Genomic DNA, 27,209 nt, shown 5'->3' with positions numbered 1-27,209 from the left:
AAACCCCCAAAAAATAGGGATCGATTAACAAAAAACAACATAAAAAGTAAACAAAATTGTGAAAAGATTAAAAAAATAAGTTAATTCATAATGTGATATATTGTCATACATTAATTCATGTTCTTAGCCAGAGACGTCTGCAGACGTGTTATAATTCAGGAACCACAAATCCAAATTGGAATACGCAAGTTGAAAATAATAACTACAGTATATTTTTCATCAAAAAAAAATTACAGTATATTCAAGAAATATAAAGATCAACTATGTCAATTGAACAAAACCACTTAGAAGTAATCTATCATAAGTGAAATCTCGATTTCTCAGAATTCAAAGATCAAATATAAGTGAAACCTTTTCAAATCAACTATTCTTGATGCGTGCCTTCTTCAAGGCAATCGTCTGTGGACCCAAATTAATGCATGCATAGTATTTCATTAAATAACGAAAGAACATAACCCAGAATCTTCTCAAAATAATAATAATAATAATTTCTGATAAAAAAAATCAACCACACGAACCAGAGCGAACTCACATCAATGATCTTGGAAACAGGGGACTCCTTGAACATTTTGGTCCATGGGAATTGTGATCCGCTGACCGGGGAAAAGGATCGTGCAAAGTAATCGGCGAACCGAATCAGCTGAATATCCTGTTGAGATTCATAGGAAGCCTGCAAAAAAAGAGGAGGGAGGGGATACATTTATTCCCAAGATTCGATCTTTTCATCAATAAACGGAGAATTCAGTCCCAATACCGAATCAGATCAAATTCTCCCCAACACTTCGACCAGAAATGCGCCAAGATCCGCGGCGTCGATCTTGGCGGCGGCCTCCTGGACCGTGACCTTGGGCTTCTTAGAATAAAAAAAAATAAAAGGTTCATGGGCAAGGATGGGTTCAGTTCAGAGGAGCTGGTCTTTATTGAATAGCTGACTTTTCTGAGAATCTCAGCTCAGATTTACTTCAACGTGGATGAGTATGTGATGGAGAATGGGGAAGAGTCATGGTTATGGTCCTAGATCAGGTTGGGTGCGTTACAGCGGTGAGGAAGCAGACGTCGATTGGGCCAGGGGAGGGATAGAAGAGCGAGGGCCTCGTCGTCGATGCTATTGGAGAGCCGGTCGCACTTGAGGGCAAGCTTGGAGATGGCGTCGTAGTGGGTAAAGAGGGCCGCGGCGGCTTCCAGAAGGCGCACCGATGGCAAACGGGGGAACCGCACTCCATCACCACCACCACCAGCGGCGTCTCCTTGCAAACCATGGAGGCGCCGTCACCATCGCAGGGGAGATCGACCGCCATTGGAGACGCTTCGAGAGAATGGGAGGGTTAAGGTTCAGAGAAGACGAAGAGTGTCAGGACATCGGAAGAAAACTAAGAGCATCACGTTTAAGGTTGTGTTACGTGGCATATTGGAGGTTTTTGTTGATCCAGATGGCGCGCGGGTTCTACATGATCAATTATTTAAAAAATATTTTTTATAAATAATAAAGTATGCTCATTCATGTTCCTAATATCAAGCAGACGTTAATAACATAATTAAATATATATAAATAAATTTTAATTTTATCCATTAATGATAAAATATTTTTATTTAATGTTGGAAGGATTGTTACATGGACAGTTTAATTGACTGCTCCATTTCCTCTCCGCTCAATTTTAAATTTTATATATATATATATATATATATATATATATATATATATATATATATATATATATATTACTTGCATATTAAATAAGCATGAATCCTGAGTACCTCTTATAAGCACTTGTAGATGTTAGATGCTTGGGTTCTAATTACCATAAGCCCGCGACATTGTGATTTATGAAGGATCAAATAAAATTCCAAAATTAACTTTGCCATTCAAGTTTCCTACAATCTATGGAAATAGTAAAATAAATATTTAATGAGTCCCTTTATAATACACCAATATTTAGCATGTGATGTGCATATGCTTTTTAATAATACGAAAAAGGGAGTTTGCTAAAGAAATGAGGGACAGTAGACTTCATTCCCTACTATTTGATAAAAATTAAGCAACAAAAAAAAAAAAGGAACCATTGGCTATTAGAGAATGAAAGATGAAAAAAATTTACATGATGAAGTAGGCACCAAAGTGAAGGGAACTCAAGAAGGTGGAAGTTTTCATTATTTGGTAGAATATAGAGCAATTATTAGCACCTTTTCATGTAGTGACATTAAAAATTGATTCTATTGTTATCTTATGGTCCATATGAACTATAAAAAAAATTATGTATCTTATTAATTTTTTTATTTATACATATATTTATGGTAACGTGGAAAATGACTATCTTTACTAGTTGGCCTTCTTTGAATGAAGGATAAATTATCTATTTGTTGTCGAATCCTTGATGATACTTAAATTGAACTAGAATCCAAGTACATGTTATAATATTTCAAGCATTGCCAATTATCATTTTTTTTAATTCTCTACATTTAGTTTTTTGTGGTATCTTAGAGACTCATATATATTTTATTTGTCATTCTTTGCCTTTTTTCACCTGCATTGATGTGGTCATATTAGAGAGCCCATGGGTGAATGATTTATTTGGAGCAGAGGAGAGGAGATGGAATGCTGCTTTTATTTGCCAAGACTTTGGAAAAGATTTGGGAGGCAAAATTTTATCCTTGATGGTGTCAGTGTTTGATAATCTAGAAAAAATTGATTAGGATGCTTTTTTTATGTTCAAAGGTGAGTTTCATTAGTGATCTCTGCAGGCTCTAGCGTGCTATGCAACCTATGAATCAGATATATAGCTTGAGGTTTGGAAAGTGAGTGCACATCCAATAATTATCCATCTTGCTGTACTATCATATATCTCTTGGGGCTTTCATATTTCTGCTCATTGCATCACTTGCCCAAAGATTCGAGAATTTGTCAGCTATGTCCTTCATGAATACCCAAGGGTCATGCAAGTTTGAAAGTTCACCCTTATCCCTAATGCAACCATCATCTCTTCCTTCTATCTTGATGATTTTCTTCTTGATTTAAAAGAGAAGATTCAATAGGGATGGGATGTATATAATACGATTATGATTTATTATATTGCCTATCATATATGATTGACGGAAAATATTCTAAGCATTTGAGAATTTATGGTAGAGCTCTTGCTTGGCCTTATTGAAAGCCACTTAGAAAGCCTTAAAGTTTGTAATATTAAGACCATAGAGAGATCATTGACAGCTAGGGAAATCTAGAGTTCTACTTCAACAATTTATATGATCTTCTATACAATTTTATTAACATGGGAGACCCCACCCTCGGATCATAATCACTCTTTGGTGGTGGTAGATGGCATGCATTTGTTTGACACTATGATCCTAATGGCAGCTTGAGGAGATCTCAATTATGCGGTTACAATTTTTCAGACAATGCACATACTTTTGAAAGAGAATTCGAAAATCCTAATTAGTTGGATGACGAATTTAAATGCAGTTTATGCAAATGGTTTTCATCCACTGCTCAAAAAGATTTTGAGGTTTGTAGTCAATCTCATCACTTGGAAGCAACCATATTTATAAAGAACCTAACAATGCAACATATTAGGCTGAGTTTTTTATGCCATAAATCCCAGGGAATAAGTTTGTTGGAAGTTTCTCTCTTTTGCACTATGACATTTTGAGAATATTTTATATATAGACGGTTGTGGATGTATTTATATTAAAATGTACGATGTAAATCTTATGCTGCCAAAAAAAAATTCTTAATTATTTGCATTGCTCCATTATAATAAATTTTTTAATAATTAAATTATTTTATTTTATAAAATTTTTATAGGACAGGTTGAAACCTTCCAAACCTATGATTTGACCCTAAAAATGGTAATTTATGATCCGACCTGTCAATCAATCCACGAACGATCAGTTTTAAGTAGGTTTGGATTTGACATGAATATAATTAGATTATCAACATATCATCCATTCTATTTAATTAATTTAATTTAATTTAATTTATTTAATAAATTAATTATATATATCGAAATAAATTATTTATTTAAAAAATATATCTGATTTATATATAAATTTTTGATTTATTTAATAAATAAATCATCTTTGATTGGTAAATTCTTAATCCAATCCATATCTAATCGGATCTGATCCGATTGCCACCCCAATCGGCCCAGCTCTGAGTCTCTCGATCCCCCTTAACTATGTAATTTCAACCCCAAACCCTCTGAACCCTTCTATCTTCTCTCTCCCTCTCGATTAATCTCCTGTCCCACCTCTTCCCCGCCCGAGCTTTCCTCCGAAGCCCACTGCGGTCTCTCTCATCACCTTCGAAGGTATACGCCCTCACACCCTCCATCGCTCTTTCTGTCATCTTTTCTTGATCTATGTCGCTCTGCGGTTTAGCTTTTACGGCAATGAATAAATTTTTATCCGTTCATCTCGTCTAAATCTATTCATCTTCATCAACTACGAAATGTTTGATTCTGTAGATAAATAGGATGAATCGTTCTGGTGATTTCATGAAAAATGGGCTTGCGAAATTCTAACACCATGCAAAGATTTTGATGCATTCGTGGTGAAAGAAACTAAACTTTCTAAATTTACAAGACTACTTTTCTTTAAGGCGATCAGAGAAATCTCCTCGCTGGATCCAATCGATGCTTTTCTTCGCTCAAATCTTGAAAACTGCTCTATTTAATTCTGGTTTTTAAATCTTTAGACCAGCAATGGCGCCGTGTAGAGTGCGTGACATATTGGTTCTTGTGAAGGTTGTTTCATTGTGGTCCGATTGATTATAAAGTTTAGTCTGAAAAGAAAATCCAGAAGGTCAATCTTTTATATTAAGTAGCTAAGAATTGTTCCTGCAAAATCTTCTTATATGCACGATCATGCGTTGAAAGGTGTTCTGTTGCCACCGAGAGATGAAACTTCGAGTTTGCGCCAACAGATGAGTTAATAATTGAGATTATATTGTGATGGTTTGATCATTTAATGAAAGGATAAGAGAAGGCCTTGGTAAGGAGAGGTGACTCAAACAGGCCATGCTACGCTTTTTCTTTTTCTCTTTTCTTTCTTCTTCTTCTTCTTTTTTTAAAGGGTTAAATCATGCAGTAGTGTTTCTCTACTGAGGCTCCTAATCTCATTGTTATCGAGTCTGTAGTATCATTCGTTGTCTTCGTGAGCCTCTGGAACCAGTATGCACCCTTGGCTGGTGTTCTGGGACCAGGTAATGGTTCTTATGGATGGTTGCAAAATTGAAATAATCATCAAATTATTTAGTTTTCATTTCCTTTTACAAATTAATACTGCATAACCCCCACTTTCTCTGCAACACCCTGCATAGTTTATTTGGAACTGGTTCTTCAAACTACTACTGGAAGTGTTTTGCTGGTTATCCAATATCACAATAACTATCAGATAGGGCATTATCTTGCAATAAATATGGGCTTATCTTATCTCATAATTTATGTAGTAAAATGGAATATCTCATTTAGGATCTGCTGTTGATGGCACCATTGGCTTCATGGTTTCTTCTTGGCATTAAGATGTTGGTATTGGTTGACTTAATCCCCCCCCCCCACACCACCTTCCTTTAAAAAAAAAAAAAAATCTGAGCTTAATGTTCTTGTTGTTGGACCACTGGTTTTGCTAACCTTTAGTGTATTGCTGGACTTTGGATTCAGGATAACATGTTTTACTTTTTTTTGCCTCATCTGCATCAGAGGTTACTGGTTCACCTTCTTTGGGAACTTTTCTTTTGTTGGTTCTCTTGCTTCTTTTTTGTTTCACTATTTTGCTACTTTTTTTGTGGGAATGGAATTCTGAAGGCTACCCTTCATATTCTTGTTTTCTTCTACTCCACGTCCCTTGCAATCCTTTTCTTTTTAAGTAGTAAAGTTTTTGTTTTCAATAGAAAAGAAAATTTTGTGCGGTCTCTGCTGTGCTGTGTGTTTGGGAAATAGTCCGCGACATATTACATGTGTAGTATTTGTGAGCATATTTTAAGACATAATCATTCATCAGAATCAGAAATGTTGAAAGAAAAAAAAAAGAAGGGAGGACATGACCTTGAAAAATATTTGAGAATTTGATGGTCAATTTTGGTTATGGCCATAGCTTGTAAGGTCACAGAATTTAAATGACTACAGCTGACAAAAAGATAACTGTCTCTTCTTTCATTAGATAATTGTTACAGTGTAACCTATTTTGCTTTTGGTGTGTGGACATACTTTTGACCCTGTCTAATCTCCTTCTTCTATGCTATGTTTTCAGATAAGAAGCCAGCAGAAAAGCAAAGTGTCATTATAACGAGGCAATGATGCATCTAAAATCGAGTTTTTTGTGAAATTTTGGATTCATCACAATGTCAGGGCTGCTCAATGTATTCTCTTCTTTATTCCTTGTGAATATCTGAAGCTATCGGTTCTTTATTTGTCTTAAAATAGAAAAAGCAAGGAGGAATCTTCCCCCAAATATTAGTTCTTATTTCTTTCTCTGGTCGTTTTCTTGCTTTATCTAATGGGCATTCACCATCATATATGAATTTATAATTTCCTTGGTTTATGCTTGATCTCATTTGAGGAACCATGTCTTTTTCTTCTTGATGAAAAACATTAAAAATTTAAAATAGTCTGTTTTAGTTGTTTTCTATTTGGTTACTTGTTTGTAATGTAAGAATGGTACAACCCTTCATGCTACTCGTGTTGCTTCTATTGTTTGAGGAGCACAAACACTACACAATGCTCTCCTTCGGAGGTCTAGTGTCGAATTATTACCTTGCAAAAGTGATGGGAGATCTTTTTTGCTCAAATACCTAAGCATGGTTCGCCAATCTGCCCCAAACCTGATGGTTCGGGACGTGTTGAATTATACTGGTGGCTAACTGGTACGGTTCGGATGTTCGATTTAGAATGTTGGTGAAAACAGAGCAAAGGAGGAAGGAGAGGAAAAGAGAGAGAGAGAGAAGAGGGGAGGAAAGAAAAGGGAAAGATCGATGGTGGCCCGTCGAGGCTGCCAAGCCTTTGGGTCTCCGCAGTCCTCCATGAGATGCAAGAAGAGAGAGATAGAGAGAGAGGGGAAGGGAGGGGAGAAGAGGAAGGGGAAGGTGGCGGGGAGCAAGGTTTTAAATCCCGTGGGATGGTGGCATCTTGGATTTTGCTTGGAATGAGACGCCCCACGTCCTGCCCTATCCCAATGGCCGTCCCGATCGGACATCCTGGTACACATTTGGGATACCTTTATATATATATATGTATTATTTTTTTTGAATTTATTTTGAAGTTTACTGATCTATTTATTGTTTAAACATATTTGAACTTCAAAAGTAATATATTTATAACAGATCGGTTCTATTTAATACTAACACTATGATGCGTTATGATCTTCCTGGTCATTGAAGATCCTTTTTTGATTACAAAGCAATGATCTCTCATAATTGATGCATGCACGATTACTTGATAAAGTAAAAATGTCAAAGTTTGATGAAAAGTTGCAATACATAGTACTTGAGCTTAGTCATTTGTATATAAAAATATAACCATGCTAATAATTTTAATATTACACGAAATAGATTTATCAGTTTAAGATAAATATATCAAATTTACTACTAATTCCAGATGGAATGTCTATGATGTTCATAAACATCTAAGTCTTCTTCCTTCCTTCCACTTCTAAGATAAGGCACTGAGTATTATTTGCTTGATTTAATGAAATTTATAGAACAACAATCCCGGCCTAAGTAGCTCCTGGCCATGCATGAATGTTTCAAGTGATGTCGAGTGTCGGCCATGCGAGAGTCCCATCATTTTTTTCTTTAACTGTCTCTTTCGTATGATGGTCATGTGAAATTGTCTGACAAAATGATTCCCGACGATCTCTTTTTGAACTCTCTTCTTTGTACATTGATGTACGTTGATGTCCCATTGTACAAGTGATTTCTTTTTTTTTTTAATAACGGAGTGTTTTAATAGGCACGAAGACCGAAAGCCATTCATAGGCATGGGCTTTATGTCATGCTCACTGTCGGCTGTGGGACTCTATTGATCTTTATCCATTCCACTTTCGTTGTACCCCGCTCATCTAGAAAGCGTTGTGCCGATGAAACCTCAACACGAAGACTTCCTTGAGTACTTGACTTATAGTTACATACACGCAAAAAAAGCCCTTTTTTCCTACCTACTTTCAGATCGAAAGAGAAAGAAAGGCTATGAAATAGTTTTGGACAGAAAAAAGCAGGAACAAATCTATCTGCATAACCTGCCCTTGCGTATGTTCTTTTTGCCGAGTGGTAGGCTTGCCCCTCCAAATGGGATTTAGAATATCCGCATGCACCAGGTGCAATCGGACTGTGTCAAATCCCACAGTGGGGAACACGCCATGCTACCCCCTATATTTTATCAATTCTTGATTGTAATCAGATCCAGGTGCAATCAGACCGCTGTCTGGCTATGCGCGATGATTGAATGGCCTTAAAATGGCTGCATGTGAGACATCACGATCGAACGGGATCCCTCTTTCCTTCCCCTCTGCTTCGAGCGATTGAGCCCTCTTTCCTTCCCCTCTGCTCCTCTCTCCGCCGTCATCCATCTCGGTTGGCTCCTCTGCTCCTCTCTTCGCCCTCCTTCATCTCGGTTGGCTTGGCTCCTCCTTGGAAACTCAAAAAGGCCTCCCTCCTCTCTAATCTCTCTCCTCCCTTCTCCATCCCGAGTTGTTCTCCCTCCGGCATGCTTTGGCTTTTCTGTCGGAAAATCAAAATCAAAGGGAGAAAGCCGTGCTCCCTTTGGTGATGATGCCAACACCGACACACTCGAGGAAAAAGGAGAAGCCAAGAAGGTTAGTACGGTCTTCTCCCCTTCCTGGCGATGAATGGGCCATTCTCCCTCATCATCAGCATCCGACAACGAAAGTCAAAACAAAGGCACGATCAGGGCGGTCGTATTGGCATCTGTTGCGGTTGGGATGAAGATGGGACAGTCGAGATGGAGGTCGGACAGGCGTTTCGGGATCCCGCACCCATCCCTGGTGCCGGAAACTCAAAGGAATGGGACGGGATGGCCCTCGTCCCTCCGAAATTTAAATCATTGGAGGGGAGGCTGCTGGAGGGCCCGTTGGGTGGCCCAAAATACCCTCACAGCTGCCGCTATTTGAAATAGGACTCGCTTCTCATTTTCTATCATGGAGGATCATGGAGCTCGAAAGGTCTTAATGGCCCTCCGGTGGCCACAGCCAGCGTCTTCATCGGCCTTCTTTTCCTTCCCTCCCTCCCCCTCTCTTTTACTCCTTAGTTCATCCTCCGTTTCTCTCTTGGTTTGAGCTTGGTGCGGTCCAGTATGAGGGTGTACCGATCGTATCATCGGTTGGTTGGCATGGGATCCGATTCTAAGTCGGTAATCCTTGCCTGAGAGTAATGAAAGAGGAGTATTGGACAGTGGCGGAGCCATGTGCCAAAAATGAGGGTTTTGTTGGATAAGACAAAGGAAAGGTGGAGCAGCCAACAACATCGAAAGCATCAAAGCCAGGTGTATGATCTTGACAAGACAATGTAGGAGCTCGATCTTGGAGTCGAATTGATGGATGGGGATGCAGGCGATGAGAGAAAGTTGAAGAAATGGAGCTCAATTATGTATGGTAGTGATTTGAAGTCTAGGGAGGCGGACGTGCAGCTACATATTTGGAGCCTAAGAAAGTGGGAGTGGAGTTGGGGTGGTGGAATAATAGAGATGGGGAGGTGAAGACTCCATTACAATATTTATACATAGAGATGGGGAGGTAGAAACTTGTTATGATGTTTTTGCAGAATGGGAGACAAATCCTATGGAGTGGTAGGAATTTGGGAGACACTACTAATATCCGTTTGAATTCCCATTTAAAATTTGAATTTAGGGACCAGAGGGGCTATTATGTTTCCGCTTATGGCTTGGGCTTTAAGTTGATGTTTGGGTTTGGATGGACTCTTGTTCCACTTTCTTTTTCTTTCCTTCTTTCTGTCCTCTTTTCATCTCTTTTTTCTAGTTTTTCTTTTTTCCTTGTTGTACTCATTTTTCATTGTAGCGGTATTTCCCACTGTTTTGTATAAAAAGAAGGCAATAAAGTGGGTAGGGACTTCTGCAAGAGATACAAGTTAGTTTCCCGTAGGAGTTGCCTTCGCTACGGATCAATTATGAGCCTATCAACTAGTTTATTTGCTAAAATTGCATTATAGTCTATATCCAAGATGAGCCTCCTTGGTGCTTGCCAAGTGTTGGTTAATTAGATTTGAATGATGGACTATAACTGACATTTTGGATACAGATATAGAGTGTGAATTTTGTAAAAAGTTGGAGCAGAAGCACAAATTTAGTTGAAAATGGGAGGAGTTGAGAATGTTGTTAATACTAAAACAATCAACCTTCGACAAATTGCTCTTATCCAAGGTTTGCTGGATCGATACTAGGGCTTGTATCTGCCGACGACTAGTTTGGTATGGTACGGGTCTATATTATATTATGTTAGAGCGTATTGAAATAGGGAGAGGGAGAGGGAGAGGGAGAAGGGGAGGGTGGAAGATATAGAGAGGGAGAGGGAGGGAGAGGGAGGGGGGGAGAGAGAGGCTAAGGCCTCAAGGGAGCTTTGAGTTCAAGAGATTTGAAAGCTCAGATCTAGTGATAGAGATTGAGAGAGAGAGAGACTCACTTGGATCATCGTAATGTCGGCGACCAAGGGTTTCGATTAGGCTCGATGGGATCGAGGGCTTCGAATAGGGATGGAGACTTCAAACAAGGCTTTGAACAATACTGACCAATTGAGGCTTTAATAAGCTGTTTCGACCGACTGAACCGTGTTGGTAACTGACTGATTTAGCTTACCCACTCTTACCTCCTTAAATCTGTTCTGTGGTCAAGTTGCATGATTCCAATAACCTTAATTGGGTGAAGATGCACCTTTGATGTGTTATTTGACCAGTATTTTCAATAGGTATTATGGTCATTGGCATGGTGGAGATCAGATGATTGAGGTGGGTATGTGGTAAACACATGGGCGTAATGTGGTGGTATGCTAGAGTCAAAATCAAGTACATCAGACAAATGTTTAGGATGACAAGTATGAGGGATCACAATTTGCTATTGTATGGAGATATCCAGCATAGATTTGAGATGGCCTTGGTGATGGTTCTTCTACACAACTTATTGCACTGATAAATAGCTGGGGTTGGGGGGGATAAAGATGTGGATAGAGTTGGTTAAATTTAGTGTAGGAACTTTTTTACTTTGGCAGACTTCGCTTTTGATAGGAAACCTTGACAAGTAGGTTTAACATGATTGAACCCATTTTAATGGGATTAGGGCTTTTTCTATGTTTCTACTTTTAAATGTTTTTGAATAGCCCATTTTTTTTAAAACCTCACTAGATCCAGTTTGGATCATTTTTCTTACTACAGATATCTTTCTGAAATTTTTTTTCATATGTTGGTTATTTGGAAAAGGGGCCATTTTATGCTTATTTAAAACCTGGTGTATGCATTCATTGGATATGGTTCTTGTTTTGCTAATTTATTTATTGAACATTTGTAGTCAGGCCTGAATGGTTCAGCTTCAAATCTCTCTGACTCCATAGGCAGACCTTTTGCAACATCTTTTTCTGCTCAATCTGCAACAGTTCCTGGTTTTCATCACTCTGGTGAGGAGAATGTATTGATTTCCTCTTTATCTTACAGACAGATATGAGTCTTTTAGAAATTAACAAAGTACTTATTTGTTGGTGGTATGCAAGGATTGCACAACATTCATGGTAGCTTCAATGTTCCAAACATGCCTAGCTCATTTGCATCACGGAATGCAGCAATGAGTGGTATACCGTCAAGTGGTGTTCAGCAACCTGGGGGAAGCATTTCAAGTGGGCGATTTGCATCAAATAATATTCCAGTTGCTATGTCTCAGGTTTTTAGCCACACAAATATTACATGTGCACATCTTTTATCACTTCTGTTTTATTGCTTAGTATTGACAAATGACATGAGTTTCATGTCTCTCATCACAACTTCTGACTTCTCTCTTCTTGTATGTGTTGTTTACCTTCACAGTCTTACATTATGCAGATTTTTATTTTCTTTTATGCAGCTTTCACATGGACAGTCAGGTGTCACCAATAGAGGGGGCATCAGTGTAGTGGGGAACCTTGCTTTTAGTAATAGCACAAATGGAGTTGGTGGTTTGGTACCTGGGATATCCTCTAACTTGGCTAGTGCTGGTAACCGTAATTCTGTTCCTGGGATTGGAGTTTCCCCAATTCTGGGAAATTTAGGTCCTCGAATCACAGGCTCAGTTGGAAATATTGTTGGTGGAAGCAACACTGGAAGAAGCATAGTCTCCGGTGGATTATCCGTTCCTGGTGTTGCATCACGTATGAATTTAGCTGCTAATACTGGAAATGGAAGTCTAAATGTCCAAGGTTCTAATAGGTTGATGAGTGGCATTCTTCAACAAGGTAACTGCCATAATATTTCTTAGAGCTAATTTGTGAAATTTTGACTTGTCTGTATAGGTTTCTAGGAGAATTTTTGAATTAGTCTTTAGCCTTCTTGATGTACACATTTTGTAAGACCCTGACTTCAGCTAGATGAAATTTACTTTATGGTGTTGGTGGATGATTTCCTAATTAGTTGACGACAAATTTTGATTCCAATATATTTATTTATTCTTTAGTTACAATTACTATCTGAAACTGAATATGAATAAACTGAGTTTTTTGACAACTGGCTGTTTGCCATACATTAATCATTCCACCCTTCTCATCTGGGCTTGGAGTTGAAGACGATACTGTTTGGCGAATGTGTATCTAATAGTGTCAAGATTGGGTGCGCAGGGTGGAGATTGGCTCCATGGATCTTGGCCCTATGTGGATGCAAGTGTTGGTTGTCCGGTGGATAACCTTATGCACACCAGTAGAATGGAGTGAGTCAATGAAGGAGAAAGAGAATGAATTACATGAACTGGTGAGAATCACGAATCTGATTATCCCAATTTTATGGGATAATAGATTCTGATAGAAAGGAGGTTTAGTTTGTCACTGTAATTAGGGATTATGAAGTCCTTGGCCTCTCCCAGACTGCCCTTTCTTTAATAAGATTACTGTCATCCTTTGCATGAAAGTTATCTTTGAATAATCAATTCTTACTTTCAATCAAGGTTGCTGTGTGATTGGTACTTGCCTTTGAGGGAGACTCGACATTCAAAACTCACAAAATTAACCACTAATGATGGTAGAGTTAAATTAAATTAAAACAGTGCTAAATTAAATTAAATTGCTTAAATTCGTCCTACTTCAACTCAGTTATAATAGGTAAACCCCATAAATTATTTCAACTCAACCATAATCGGAAAAACCCTGTAATGAATGCTCGCATGCACCCAGTCTCTGAATTTTGAAAGGTTTCCAAGAACTAAGATCCATCCGAACTAAACAGCTATAGATGGGAGAAAAGAAATTTTAGTCCAGAAGGCAAAGGGATATCCACTTGCAAATCTTCTATTCTTAACTTGTTAAGGAGGTCATGGAAGCATCTAGACTGTCCTTTTGACAGTTTGAATCTTTTACCTTAACATGCAGGTGGTTGCGGTCCAAAATCCTGTGTCATGTTCTCTGCTGGTTATTTAGATTTGATAATCATTACTTTATATTTTGTTATTATCATGCTATACAACACATACATATAACATTCTCTAAACTGATTTAGAAGTGAGAAAAGTACAAACTGTTATGTAAGCAAACAATCAACATATATTCTCTCTATTATTTGAAAAGCCCAAAGACTACGTATGCTTGTCTATGACAATCAGAAGTATTAATGTTATAACTTAATGATAATGACATATATCACTTAAAGTGCCTAGGTGGCCTTGTGTGGCAATACCACCTGGTATATACTGAAGACCTTTTTATTCATATTTACTCAAGATAGAATGGGCTATGTGAGAATAAAACATGATGTGCAAAGTCATCTTATTCTTACCCTCTCAGTTCTTTTGCTTTTTATGATGCTTTTTTACTTTTTGACCTTTTTCGGTATCTTCTCTAGTTTATGATTTCCTTTTGTTTAATTTGTGAATAATCAATTGTTTGTTCTTTAAAGACTACCATATAAAATAAAAAAGCTCTTATTGAAAATATTACCCTAAAATAAGAATTTTCTTTGTATTTTATACATTGTTTGAATTTATGTATTGTTTTTAAATACCTTTTGATGATTAGTGTTCTTCAACTTAAAATGAACTCATTTCTGACTTTGACTTCCTTTCAATATGGTAAACAAACAATAATCACTTTCTAATGAGGTATCGATACTATCATAGAAAATGACAATTTTGAACCATGGAATATTTGCTCTAGATTTGGTCGCACTTTTATACCAAACATGCCCTCCTACTTTCCTACAATACATAAGGAGGAATACTAGGGAGCAAGGCGTTAGCTTCCCATGCCCAGCTGCCTTGCCCAGTCATTGGTGGAAGCTAGCTATGTCTGAGTAAATCTGGACATTTTATTAAAATTCCTAAACCTACCCTTTGGGAGGCCCATGTCTATCTGCATTACCACCATTTCATTTCTCTATTCTTTTCCACACTGAATTATGTTCCTTCTATCAAACACAGCCATCCCCAGCCACTCTACAAGGGATTGCATCACATTATCTCCATGTACACTCCGGCATGAGGAACCCATTGGTAATGGTAGTAAAGGATTGATGGATTGGAGAAGAGTGGGAGCAAGCATTGTGGTAGAGTGGGAAGAGTATGGATGAGCGAGTGGGTTTGGAGTGTGGGGTAAGGGAGAGGTGGGGAAGCATAGTGATGATGTTGGTCTCACAAGGTGGGTTGGCTCCTGTGGAATCTCGATGATGCTAGATAGGCTGTTCAATATGGATGAGGGAGTGGTTGTGGGAAGAGAGAGTTGGAATATCATTGGTGGTCGCTTCCAGTCGATTGCCATGATGATGTTGGTTTTGTTGGTCGGGAATGTTGTTGGTGGAATCTTAGTGATACTAGACAGGCCATACATTTATGGCTCGAAGGTTGACTGCAAGCCCAAAGCCATGAGATGAGGTGCATCTTTGGAGTGATCTAAGAGGAATAAGGGGATGAAGAAACAGATTGATGATCGTTGAGATAGAGATCGCCCCTTATGGGTAGTTTAGGAAATTCTATGAAATACCAAGCCTAACCAAGACCTAGTTGGTGGCCTCTAATCACAGGGCAAGGTAGTTGGGCTTGGCTTTCTAACATTCCTCATACATAAATTATCCCATTTAAATAATTGATTGCAATTTTTTAAAAAAGAAAAGGCATCATTTTCTCGAATTCTTTCCCGAAAAACAATTTCTCCCACCTAAAACTCCTGCCTAATAATAGTCCTACCTAGCTAGATGCTAATAAATGTGGAAAGATTTTTCGAATTCAAATCTACCAATAAATATCCGACCTAGTCAAATGCTAATTATTATGATTTTTTTTCTAAATCAAACCCTACTAATAAAGATGAAAAGTTTTTTAGAATCAAATTGTACAAATAAACAATCTGGTCCAATAAGATGCTGATAAGTATGGAAAGTTTTTTTATTTTCGAGTCAAATCATATTAGTTGTGAATCTCCTTTTAAATTGATATGAAAAATTTTGAAAAATAATTTGATAAGCCAATGATTCCCCCCCATAACAACACCCCCTCCCCCCGGCGCTCGGGTTTCATAATATGGTTAACTAACATGTTAATTAATCGTTTATGATAAATTGGATTGGATTTTATAGTTTTTTCTTTTGCAATAGCTCGATGTGATATGAACTTGAAAATGGTTCAAGAATCAGTTTTTTTTTCATAAGGGCTAAACTCAAAAATATATTTAATTTGTATCTTTCATACTTAATATTTATGAAGCACGGATCTGGATACGCCTTATTATGAATATGCTGATACAACAAACCTTGAAAAAGTAGGAGACGGTATATATACATACAGAGACACATGCACACACACACACATATATATGTATACACACACATATATGTAAATATACACACATATATATGTAAATATACACGTATATATGTATATATAAATGTATGATGTCTGTATGAGAGTATGTATATGTGTCTGTGCTTGTGTGCGGGCGCGCGCGCGCGCGTATTTATATATAAGAATACTGAGGCATAGTGGGTTATTGAAATAACATAATCTATACTTTAGACAGTAGCTTCAACTTACACAAGCTCATCATTTAGTAATCAATCAAATTGATCAACCTCAATCCATACTTACATATTTTATTGCTAAAGTCATAGAAGCATGGTATTCTGTACTGGCCCGAATCGGCCGGTACATCTCGTACCGTACCGATAGAAAACTGATCCGGTTCAGGATGATTTTTTGGAATACGCCCCGAACCGCACCGTACCAATCGGTTCGGTACGGTTCAAGGCCGAACTGCTCGAAATCGGACTGTTTGGGTCGGTTCGGTACGATTCAGGGCCGGTTCGGCCCAATTTTCTTTTTTTTTTTTTTTAAATGCTGCTAGATAGGATTTTTTTTGATTTTTTTATCATCGGTATGGTATGGTACAGTATTGATCAGGAACCGGTATGGGTCTTGGTACCGATTTCTGAAACCTTGCATAGAAGGCAAAAATTAGTCATTCATCATTAGAAATTTAACATTGAAAAAGAAAGCAAACGCACTTTCTCTCATTTTCGGAGGTATCAAGGAAGTATCTTGAGTGTATTTGCCAATTATTTGGAATGTTAAAAAAATTGAAAAATAGGAATCAATGGATGCGTATTTGAGAAGTCTTTGATGAGTACTGAAATCCATTATGTATCTAATACAGAATACGGCGTGTGATTTGAAGCATCCTTTCTTCTAGCTATAGACCATTCATGTAGACTGTATTCTCGTGCATTGCACGTGCTTGGTGACTAGAAAGGGAAAATCATAAATTTCTCATATTGGTGCAAGTGATTTAGTATGCCAAAAGTGAATTATAGAAATCGTTGAACCAGACCTAAACCAACTCTTTAGTTTATTTTTTTGTTTCTTGGATCGACAAAATTTCTTAGGCATGTTGATGTAGGAAGAAGGAAGAGGAAACTAATGATGGAGGTAGAGGAAACAATGTTGGTAAAAAGTAAGACAAGTCAAAATGAGGGGAAAAAATATGGCTTGAGGACTTCCCAAAGACAAATATTAAAAACATTCTTTCAAAGTTCTTAAGTGCTGCCTTTATGGTTAATCCTTCTCTATATTTGGACACATACAGTGCTAGTCAATATTTGTTGTACAGCCCCGAACTGCTCGATTTGGGGTGTAGGCACCGGTGCAAAAACACCATTAGGGTTGATACAGGTCTTGAACTGGTTTGTGTTGATCCAAATGGAGTTGAATTGTGTATCGTACCTTATCGACTCATACTGACCCATACCATCCAGTGTTGGGCGGTACTGTGATAACAAGTGAGAAAAAGAGGTCAGGAGCTATCTTGGTATGGGGTGTATACAATGCCATACTGACTATATGTACTGAACTTGTAACGTACTTGTATGGTACCCAGTACCGAGATTATGGACCTTTGTGCCAGTTATAGAAAATAAGGAAGCCAGCCACCACTTAGATAACATTAATTCACTTTTGTAATAACAAGTGAAATCTGAAGGTGCATTTGTACATGGAATCTGAAAGGAAAAAGTCTCTGAATAAACAGGACAAATTACCAAAGTAAAACTTACTATGATAAATTGGCAAAGAATAGAATGATAATATCTAACATTACATGATTTCTCAGAGCCAAAAAAGAAAATAATCACATCCTGTTGACATTCTATGATACTATTATAAAGCATCATAATATCGTTATTGTAAAAGTTTGACCTACAAGGTTCAACGGCGGTCTAGTTGTAGGATTCAAATCAAGATCAAACTCTAATTATGTTCTGGCTTTGAATTGGTACAGTGTATTGATCTAACTCTAGTCATGCTTGTGCTAAGGATTTGGCCAGTACATGACCATGATGTCAATGTAACTATCATGTACATCAATTTTCATGGATCAACATTTACCTATATCAATCTCTTTTTGAAAAGATCTAGTTGGTAAGCATGGTTCTGTTGGATGGCCATCATTTGGTATAATGTTTAATATTTTGAAATAATTGTGGTGAGATGAATTCATAATCCAATTCTAAATATAATATAAGATCTGGGAGAAGCTCGATGCTAACAAAACCAATTATTATTTGAAAGGATTTCGTGAGTTCCTTTTGACTAACTTGAAAGGAGTCCTTTCTTCAGACCATTCCACAGGTTTCATAATCCATTCAACAGATGATTGTGGAAGAGATGTAATGAATGGTTAATTTGAATGGAAATCTGAAAGTAAAATCTGCTTAGTATCCATTTTGGTGCAGGAAATGAAGATTTAGTTGATAGGTGCAAATTCAAGTATATGATTATTATGGCAGTTAATGGTCATTCATCATGACTTTCCACTTCAATTTTTGGGATCCATTATGATGAACATTGAAGATAACTTGAATTTCAATATCATCAAGGAAGAAGGCATCAGAGGAAAAAATATGGAGCTCTGCTAGAGATGTTGAAGCTCTGAACTTTTCCTAGTTACTTGGGAAAAAAAAAATAGTGCAGTGGTGGTTATTTTCTTTATGATGATCTATAATAGCATTGCATGAATATGAGAGGAAGCTCAATATTGAATTAAAGTTGCATAGCTATTGAAACTTGTTAAGGATGGGAGTGATTCCTCTTGCTTGGTTAAGTCCAAGGATTGGGTTAGCCTATACTTGTGGCTTTTTTATATTATCCAATACTCTTATCGACAAAATCTCCTTTTTTGAAATCCTGAACTTCTTCTTAGTTGTTATGTGAAAGTCATTATTGTTATTTTAGTTGTGCTTGCCTCTTTTTATGCACTGCAGTTTATGATTTTCTACAAAAATCATATATGCATATGTAGGAGGCTTAACCACTGTTTTCAAGTCTAGAGATCTTTTAAAGCTTATTTGGGATTATTCTGATTCTTTGCTTTTGGTTGGTCGAATTATTGGCTTTTGATTTTGTAATTAATCCCATCCTTCTATCAACAAAGTTCCTTCTTTCTTTCCATCCCTCTTTCTCTTTTCATCCCCCACTCATTATGTTGATGTTGCCTTCCTATTCATAGTTAAAGGAACAAAGATTTAACCAATGTTATCTGAAAAAGAAATCTAGATTCTAGAAATTTGTTAGTTCTTACAAAATTAAAACATGCCCATCGAGATGAATATTAAGCCCATTGCTGTCAATATATTAGAGTAAATAATTTTTAGTTACAATTGGACAAGGCTAAGCTTTCAAGTGTTCGCAGATAGTCCTGGATACACCTGGTTGAGGAATAGATGATTTATTTTATTGGAGCCTGTTTACCAACACCAAGGGGTCCTGCTGCAAGATAGAATTGCTTACGATGCAATTTTCTGTAGATATTAGATTAGTTGCAAACTTACTAAAAAATAGTTATTACTTCTTACTATGAAATAATACAACTTGAACACTTAATATGAGGTTACATAAGACTGATGAGTTTCGTCCTTGCAATATTGACTTGTCTCAATAGTTTGTGTGTTTGTGGTTAGCTACCAGGAATTTGATATTATATATGTGCATGTGCACATCTACATATGCATTAATGCGTGCATGCATTTATGTGTTTATATATGTATGTATGTATAGCGTGCATGAGTGAGTGAAAGTTTGGTTCTGCTTGTGAATAATGAGGCTGGTTAAGAATTGTTGATCGGATGTATCTTATGAATGTTATGTTTCTCTCAATCATTCAGGCATGCTTATTTTTGTAAGGCTTCCTATTTCATCGTAAATGAATACAAAAAGTTATTTCTGAAGATGGTTACTGAGTTTGATTAGTGCACTTGCGATACTTGTCTGTTACAAACTACTGAGATGTATGTGAATTTGCAGCACCACAGATGATTGGTATGCTTGGAAATTCTTATCCTACATCTGGAGGACCGTTATCTCAGAGCCAAATGCAAACAGGAAATGATGCATTAAGCTCTGTGGGGATGTTACATGATGTAAACTCTAATGATAATTCTCCTTTTGACATAAATGATTTTCCTCATTTGATGGGCTGTCCTAGTTCTGCTGGAGGACCTCAAGGGCAATTGGGTAACTAATGAGCTGTGTCACCTAATTATTCATCTCTTGTGTTTTCGTGCAAATAAATGTCAGATGCTCCAATTGCAGGTTCATTGCGAAAGCAAGGGGTTGGAATTAGCTCTATTGTACAACAGAACCAGGAATTTAGCATACAAAATGAAGATTTTCCGGCTTTGCCTGGATATAAAGGTGCTATTTTAATCCTTCACATACTAACCATTTCGTTTAGTCCATGTTATACTTACAAGTTACATGGCTAATGATTGATGTGATTTTTTTTTTATGGTAATGATTGATATGATCTTTTTTTCCCCGATTTTGGGTGATGCATTAGATAATGGTTTACTTGACCATCTGATCTAACATATTGATATGAAAATATACATATTATTTTTCTTTGTGTCTGTAGTGGTACTTATAATTATTACTTTCATAAATTATTGTGTATGCTCTGAGCTATCTGTTAGTACTCATTAAGTAGGGGAAAAACCTTGGGACGTAGTTGTCATATTTAAAGTTTATCAATTTTCTTTTTAGTCATTGTATCTACCAAATAATATGCTATCATATTCATTCACTATCATATTTATTCATACTGATAGAGTAACAAAAATGCCATGTAATGGTTAGTGTCATGCTCATTTATTTTCCCAAATGACGATATCTAATTTAGAGGTTAGTTAGAGTTGCTGCTTGAGAATAAGGTGTGGCTTTGTGTCACTATCTCACTTTTACCTAATTCACAAAGTTACATGCTAATTCAATACTATTTATATTACTTATATTGATAAGTTGTCATGTAGTACTAAAATTAGAGTTCCTTGTCATTTTTCAAGTACCTAATTTTCTCAATTAAGATCCTCCAATGCTTGGAAGTCTTATGGTTTCATATGTGCTACAGGGTAACATCATCTAATCAAATCTTGTCATAAACCATGCCTTCTTTGTCTGGGTTAAATGGGTATATAGAATTTAGCACATCCCCCCCCACACACACAAGCAACCCAAAAAAAAAAAAAAAAAAAAAAAAAAACATGTTGGTCTATGATTTGGTGGTTCATATTTGCCTATCCTCCTCATTTTAGCGTCTCTTGTCACTTGTTTGTGTTGTGGTTATTTCAAAAAAGGGTTGCTCTGGCTGAATTCACATTGGTGTCTGAGCTATGTCCCATAAGGAAATCTTTGCCAATGGCCAAAGCTAAGATGCATCACATTGTGGACTTGGGCCCATTTGTTGATGTTAATTCCTCAAGCCCTGCTTGGTTCTCAAATAGCTAACCAGGGCCTAGATACCTTTAAACATTGGTAACCACCCCCTAGTTCGATTACCATAGGTTATGCTCTCTTGTTGAAGTTTGGGGGTTAGTGGGATAAATTGTGGAAAATACTGAAACAGAAAAAAAAGAGAGAAGAGAGTGCTGCAGTGGTTAAATCTGTTTCAGCTGCCTCTGTGAAATAAACTATAGCCGGTTAAGCCACTTTTTGGGGTGTTGACCAAGTTAAAACACCATTTTTTGCACTTGTTTGGCTGGTTAAGTGGATAACCACCATTTGATCTAACCCCTCACTAATCGGCATTCAATCATGGCCTTACTGATTTTGACATTAGTTTTTCACATTAATTGCTGGTTGGGCACATCACATGTATCTTTTCCAGAATATACTGCCCAGATATTCTTAGTCCTTGACGGGGTATGCTGAGATGGTGGTTATTATGCACGAATGGGTGGTTCTTCAGCACACAGTCCCAAAGTGCCTGCCATAATAGTAGTGTAAATATGACAACTATTGCTTTATCATCTTTTTCTCTCCACTATTTTTTAGATTATCTTCTTGCCAACACTTCAATGTTATAATTGCTTTGTTACATAACAGGCTTCTATTCACAAGGTTTTATTTCATGGTTGGTATTTTAGTTGTTTGCACCTTGGTCATACTTAATATTTGGCTATATAGCACGTTTGCAAGAAGGTTTCAATAAGCAACTTCAACTTGTGTATATAGAATAATACCTTTGGCACATTCCATATGTCTTCAAATACTTCTTGTTCCTCTGTTTATTCAATTGTTATGACAATAAATCTCTATTAAATAATCCTTTTTTTGATTGTATGTGCACAGTTTAAAATTTTTGACTTTCATTTTCTCTTTCTTGATTTCTGCTTGATTTTTTTTGCAGGCAATAACTCAAATTTTTCTATGGATTTGCAGCAGAAGGAACAAGTTCATGATAACATGTCAATGATCCAGTCACAGCATTTACCTGTGAGTCCAAGCTTTCTTTGAAGTGCCTTCACTTGATTCACACCCTGATATCATATATAAGTTGTCTTAAATTTAGTTTTGGACATTTTCACACAGATGGCTAGATCCCCTGCTTTTAACTTAGGAGGCACCTACCCACCTAACTGTCAGCAACAACAGCAGAATGCTTCTTCAGTCCATAATAGTGGAGTCTTTGCATCTGGAAGTAACAAAGACCTACTCCATATGCATGGCTCTGATCTGTTTCCGTCCTCTCATGGAACCTATCACTCTCAGGTACATTACCTCATTTGACATAAAGTTGCTCTAGAAATGGCAGCTAATGTTCAAATGCATTACTTTCCATTTATTAGTAAAACAAACAAAAGTCCTATTTCTCTTTTTCGTCTCTTTTAGGTTCAGAACATGGGGCCTCCTAGCATTGGATTGAGAGCTCTGAATTCTCCCAATCCTGCTTCTAGTTTTGGAACTTATGAGCAACTTATTCAGCAATATCAACAACCACAGAATCAATCTCCATTTCACTTGCAACAGATGTCTGCTGTTTCTCAGTTATATGGAGATCAGAATTTGAAGTCCATGCAGGGAACACAAACTCCTGATCGGTTTGGCTTGCTGGGTTTGTTAAGTGTAATAAGGATGAATGATCCAGATCTGACATCCCTTGCCTTAGGAGTTGACCTTACGAGATTAGGATTGAATTTGAACTCTTCAGATAATCTTCATAAGACATTTGGTTCTCCATGGTCTGATGAACTTGGCAAAGGAGAGCCTGACTATTGCATTCCTACTTGCTATTATGCCAAACAACCACCAACACTACATGTGAGCTTTTTCTAAGGGTCTTTTGCTATAAATTCTTAGTTCAGTTATTTATTTGTCCTAATTCTGCCACTGTGAATGTAGCAAGGGCATTTTTCGAAGTTTCAGAGAGAGACACTATTTTACATCTTTTACAGGTGTCTTTCTTCTTCTTCTTCTTCTTTTTTTTTTTTTTTTCTTTTTTTTTTTTTAGATTATTTCAGCACTGATCTCAACTGCTTGGTGGTCTGACTCTGCTATTTTTACAGCATGCCAAAAGATGAAGCTCAATTGTATGCTGCCAATGAACTGTATGCCCTTCCCACCTCCCCCTTTCGCTCTTTATATACTTGCATGGCTTTCATTGATAGGAAGATTTAACAGTAGATTGTATTATCATTCTCTTTATATTTGGTGATATCGTAGATTTATCTCGTTTCTTTCATTCAAGAGTATTGGAGGCTTGAGTTTGATATGACACCATCCCCTTAAATTGGAATAGGTATACCAGTGACCTGGCAAGTGGAAACTTTAGTTTTGGTAAAAACTAAAGGAACTAGGCATTGTTTTATGACCTGTGAAGGTTGCTTGGTGGTACTTTGAAAATAATTTCTCCCTAGTATTTCCATCCTTGCCCCTCACCATATATTAATCATTTTGGTAATGAGTGGCAACCTTTTCTTCCATCATCTTGAATTACTGATGAAGGGCATCTTTGCTTCCATTTATGTCCAAGCCCCTGTTTGTAATAGTTGAATTTGCAGTCGTTTACCGGTTATTGCCTGATGTCTGATTGATGCCATTTTGTGGAAGAGACAATATAGAATGCCGTATCTACACCAACGATCACCTTCTGGTTCACATGCTTTGCAGATATTCTCGAGGATGGTTTTACCACAGAGAACTCCGGTTGTGGCTTGCAAGAATTCCACATGTGGAGCCACTTGTCAAGACTCAGACTTATGAAAGGGGATCCTACATTTGTTTTGATCCAAACATGTGGGAAATAATCCATAAGGTGAGTATATTGTTTCATATCACCTCCAAAAGCTTTTGACCTGCTGCATATTGAATAGTTGCTAAATGTGAGCAGCTGTTGCACTGCAGGACAATTTTGTTCTCCAATACGAGGCAATTGAGAAACCAACACTTCCTTCTAGTCACGCTTAACATTAGTAAATGCTCAACATGTAAATATTTATGTACATCAGTCATTTCGCCTAGAAATAAATGTGATCCATTCTATTCCTCCGACCGAATCTTGTGGATTATTTCATTATGCTTTTGAGCTGGCTGATGTTGTCTGGGCAATTTGACAGATACCTCACACCACCAGTTTCTGATTTTCCTGGACTTGGAATGGCAAGCCTTGCACCTTCCATGACATTGTGCCTGTTCATCAAAGGTTTGTTATTTTTGTTTTCACCTTTTTCTTGTCAGGAAAAATGCATCTATTCAATGAGAATCTTTTTCCCTTCCCCCACAGCTTAGTTCTTGTTTGGGGCCAATGTCAACTAATTTGCTTCTCCATCTTGATCTCTTTTTTCCCCCCTTAGTTGAGTTGATTTTCTGTATTGATTTCTTTTTCTGTAAACATGAGTGCCCTTTTTTGTGTAGATGTTTACTGAAATCATGATCAGGAAGTTGCAGGGTGTAAAGCCGACTTCACACCCACTATAAAGTTTAATGACCCAAGTTTCAAAATAAAAATTTAAAGCATAGGTTTTGATCTAAAACATCTAAAATCATGTTTTTTGGAAACCTTTTTGCCTATGCATCAAGTCCTCCCAAATGTAAGTCATAATGACGTGATATGGTGTGACTTGATGCAGAGGATAGGAATCTCCATGATATGTTATTTCAAGTCTATTAGATAGTGTCTGTTGGTTTAGATTTTTAAAATTTCCAATCACTAACTCTTCAGTGGGTGGAAAGTTTTGTTGACACCCAGCATGTATTATAAATGCACTTGTATGCACATATACACGCTTACCCATATAACATATACATATTAAACATCCTTTTCCTCAAAAAGGTAAATATATTAAACATCCTTTCTCAAAGTCTGAGGCACAAGTTTATTTTCATGGAAAATTTGGCTGATTGATGTATGTAGCAACCTCTGAAGCTTCTATGCGAACATCTGGCCAATGCAGTCCTTGTTCATTGTTGTCTATTTCCCAAGTTGTAATTTCTTCATCTATTCCTAGCCAATGTTTTCCCAAATATTTCAGAGGCACTTCTCTAAAATGGCTGTCCTTTCTATTTTTTGTGCATAACAAATGCTGGTTTCCATATTAGATGCGAAAAACAGAAAGGATTTCAACGTTGTAGAATGGAACTTTTATATAGTTGAATTGTTGCATAAGTTACAAATGTGAAAAGAAGATTTGATTGACTTCCATAGTAGTTCCATTTTGCAGAGCTGCATAGCCTGAAGAAACTTGTGTTTTTAGGAGAAGCCAACTGACCAGCTGATTGGCCTGGTAATTACAGTTTGTGATTGATTATCTCATTTCAGGGCTGTGTAGCTGTATGCTGTTTCAACAACACATTCTTGCCTTAGCTGTTGAAGTGAATGTATACCCTGTGTTGTCTAGATTTTTTTTTTTTTTGGCTTGAAATAAAATATAAGAAAGCATTTTTATTAATCAGCTGATCTGAATATTAGGCGGTAGAGGGAGACAACCGGCTAGACTAGTCTTGCAAAAACAATTGGAGGCTTAGGGGTCATTAATTTATTAAAATGCTGAAATAGTGCAGATTTAACGAGCAAGATAGCAGCAAAGTCATGTTAAGGAAGCCGTAGCCCGTAGTTTAAAGATTTTGGGCCTAATTACTGTTCCAATGGTGGGCTCAGAAAAACAGGCTCTTGTGGAACGAATTTTTCGTATCAGCATGATTGCTTCTGCCAAATTCCCCCACTTAGGACAGGGAGCTCACACCACACTGTTATCCTAATGGATAGACTCTTTAGTAAACGGCCGTGGTGGTTCTTGCACAAGACGAATGATGGATAACTGCCCTGAGATATCCGAATGAATACTCCCTCCATGGAGGGAAGACTGAGAAAAGGAGATTCTCTTATCTAAGTATTTGCAAGAGAAATTTTTTGTGCAGTGTGGGTGGTGTAAAGAATCTGATGTGGAGTACACCATCTCGTTTAATTAATCTATATAATTTTCACTTTTCAATCTATATTTAATGCCTTTAGGTTGATTTTTTTGTTTAAAAATTTTGTATGATGAAAATATTTTTATTTTTTTAAAAAAATTATGACATCTTGTGACAGCATAATATAGTTCAGGATGTCATAACATAGTCTAAGATATCATAATATGGGAGAGATATTTTTGTCTAATCACATTTAATATCTGGAGGTTGATTTTTGCGTTTAAAAATTTTGAATGATGAAAATATTTTTATTTAAAAAAAAATATTTTATGTATATTATGGACGTAAAATATCATATGAATGCAATGTATTATAATTTTTTTAAAAAAATAAAAAATATTTTTGTCATATAAAATTTTTAAACGAAAAAAATCAACGTACAGGCATTAAATGTCTGTTGAAAAGTAATGACTATGTGGATTAATTGGATGAGATAGTATATTTTATGTCAGATTTTTTATATTATTTGTGGTGCACAAAGAATTTTGCGTATTTGCAGTATCATGGAACCATGCATGTCAAAGAAACACGGTTCGATCTAATCTTTGCCTTTTTAAATCCTATTTGCCTTGGAACTAGAATTACCGGAATGTATAACTTAATTACATGTACAGCTTTTTTTTTTTTTTGATAAAGAAGGTGTTCGTAATTAGTTGATGAGCAGCTCTGACCACCTGGTTGATTTGCCTATTGATTCTTCGTATCAAAGCCATGCCAATCCCTTGTTATTCACGAGCTCAAGAGAGCGCCGTTTGTTTTATGCACGAGCTAGGCTAAGTGGGTAACGATATTTATTTGAATGGCGCT

The 27,209-nt window shown here is 36.9% G+C and overlaps 2 protein-coding genes and 1 non-coding gene across 11 annotated transcripts in view; 1 reads left to right on the top strand and 2 right to left on the bottom strand.

Annotated features, from left to right (window-relative positions):
- Nucleotides 1-1,369, bottom strand: part of LOC105046063 (dihydrolipoyllysine-residue acetyltransferase component 1 of pyruvate dehydrogenase complex, mitochondrial-like) — a 41,669-nt gene extending 40,300 nt beyond the window's left edge. Inside the window, 2 exon segments of the mRNA XM_073258381.1 lie at nt 533-670; nt 755-1,369. The gene's annotated coding sequence lies outside the window, so the exon portion shown is untranslated.
- A 2,771-nt stretch (nt 1,370-4,140) lies between these two features.
- LOC105046064 (probable NOT transcription complex subunit VIP2) lies at nt 4,141-25,829 on the top strand. Of its 9 annotated transcripts, none has more exons than XM_073258377.1 (16): nt 4,142-4,304; nt 6,244-6,352; nt 11,520-11,625; nt 11,719-11,885; nt 12,066-12,432; nt 19,962-20,171; nt 20,250-20,351; nt 22,342-22,427; nt 22,524-22,703; nt 22,824-23,252; nt 23,334-23,386; nt 23,498-23,539; nt 24,102-24,246; nt 24,322-24,418; nt 24,548-24,633; nt 25,652-25,829. In XM_073258377.1, the coding sequence occupies exons 2-15, from the start codon at nt 6,335-6,337 to the stop codon at nt 24,610-24,612; spliced, it is 2,067 nt and encodes a 688-aa protein (XP_073114478.1). In that variant the 5' UTR covers nt 4,142-4,304; nt 6,244-6,334; the 3' UTR covers nt 24,613-24,633; nt 25,652-25,829. The 9 variants fall into 9 exon arrangements, 6 of the variants coding, with proteins under 6 accessions (XP_073114477.1, XP_073114478.1, XP_073114479.1 ...); XM_073258378.1 differs by having other exon boundaries at nt 25,639-25,829; XR_003800946.2 differs by having other exon boundaries at nt 4,144-4,304; nt 24,336-24,418.
- On the bottom strand, nt 11,548-11,625 carry LOC114914285 (small nucleolar RNA snoR35). The gene has a single exon (XR_003801070.1). It is a non-coding gene; the product is annotated as a small nucleolar RNA snoR35 (small nucleolar RNA).
- Nucleotides 25,830-27,209: the final 1,380 nt, after the last annotated feature.

This window comes from Elaeis guineensis, chromosome 5 (assembly GCF_000442705.2).
Source record: "Elaeis guineensis isolate ETL-2024a chromosome 5, EG11, whole genome shotgun sequence".
In the NCBI taxonomy this organism is placed as follows: domain Eukaryota; kingdom Viridiplantae; phylum Streptophyta; class Magnoliopsida; order Arecales; family Arecaceae; genus Elaeis; species Elaeis guineensis.
This window is presented reverse-complemented; position numbering and strand designations above follow the sequence as displayed.

What these genes read in the sequence shown, in the direction of transcription:
- LOC105046064 (XM_073258376.1), top strand. An exon ending in TTCCAGTTGCTATGTCTCAG is followed by an intron (nt 11,886 to 12,065) that starts GTTTTTAGCCAC and finishes TCTTTTATGCAG; the next exon opens with CTTTCACATGGACAGTCAGG. An exon ending in GAGTGGCATTCTTCAACAAG is followed by an intron (nt 12,433 to 19,961) that starts GTAACTGCCATA and finishes GTGAATTTGCAG; the next exon opens with CACCACAGATGATTGGTATG.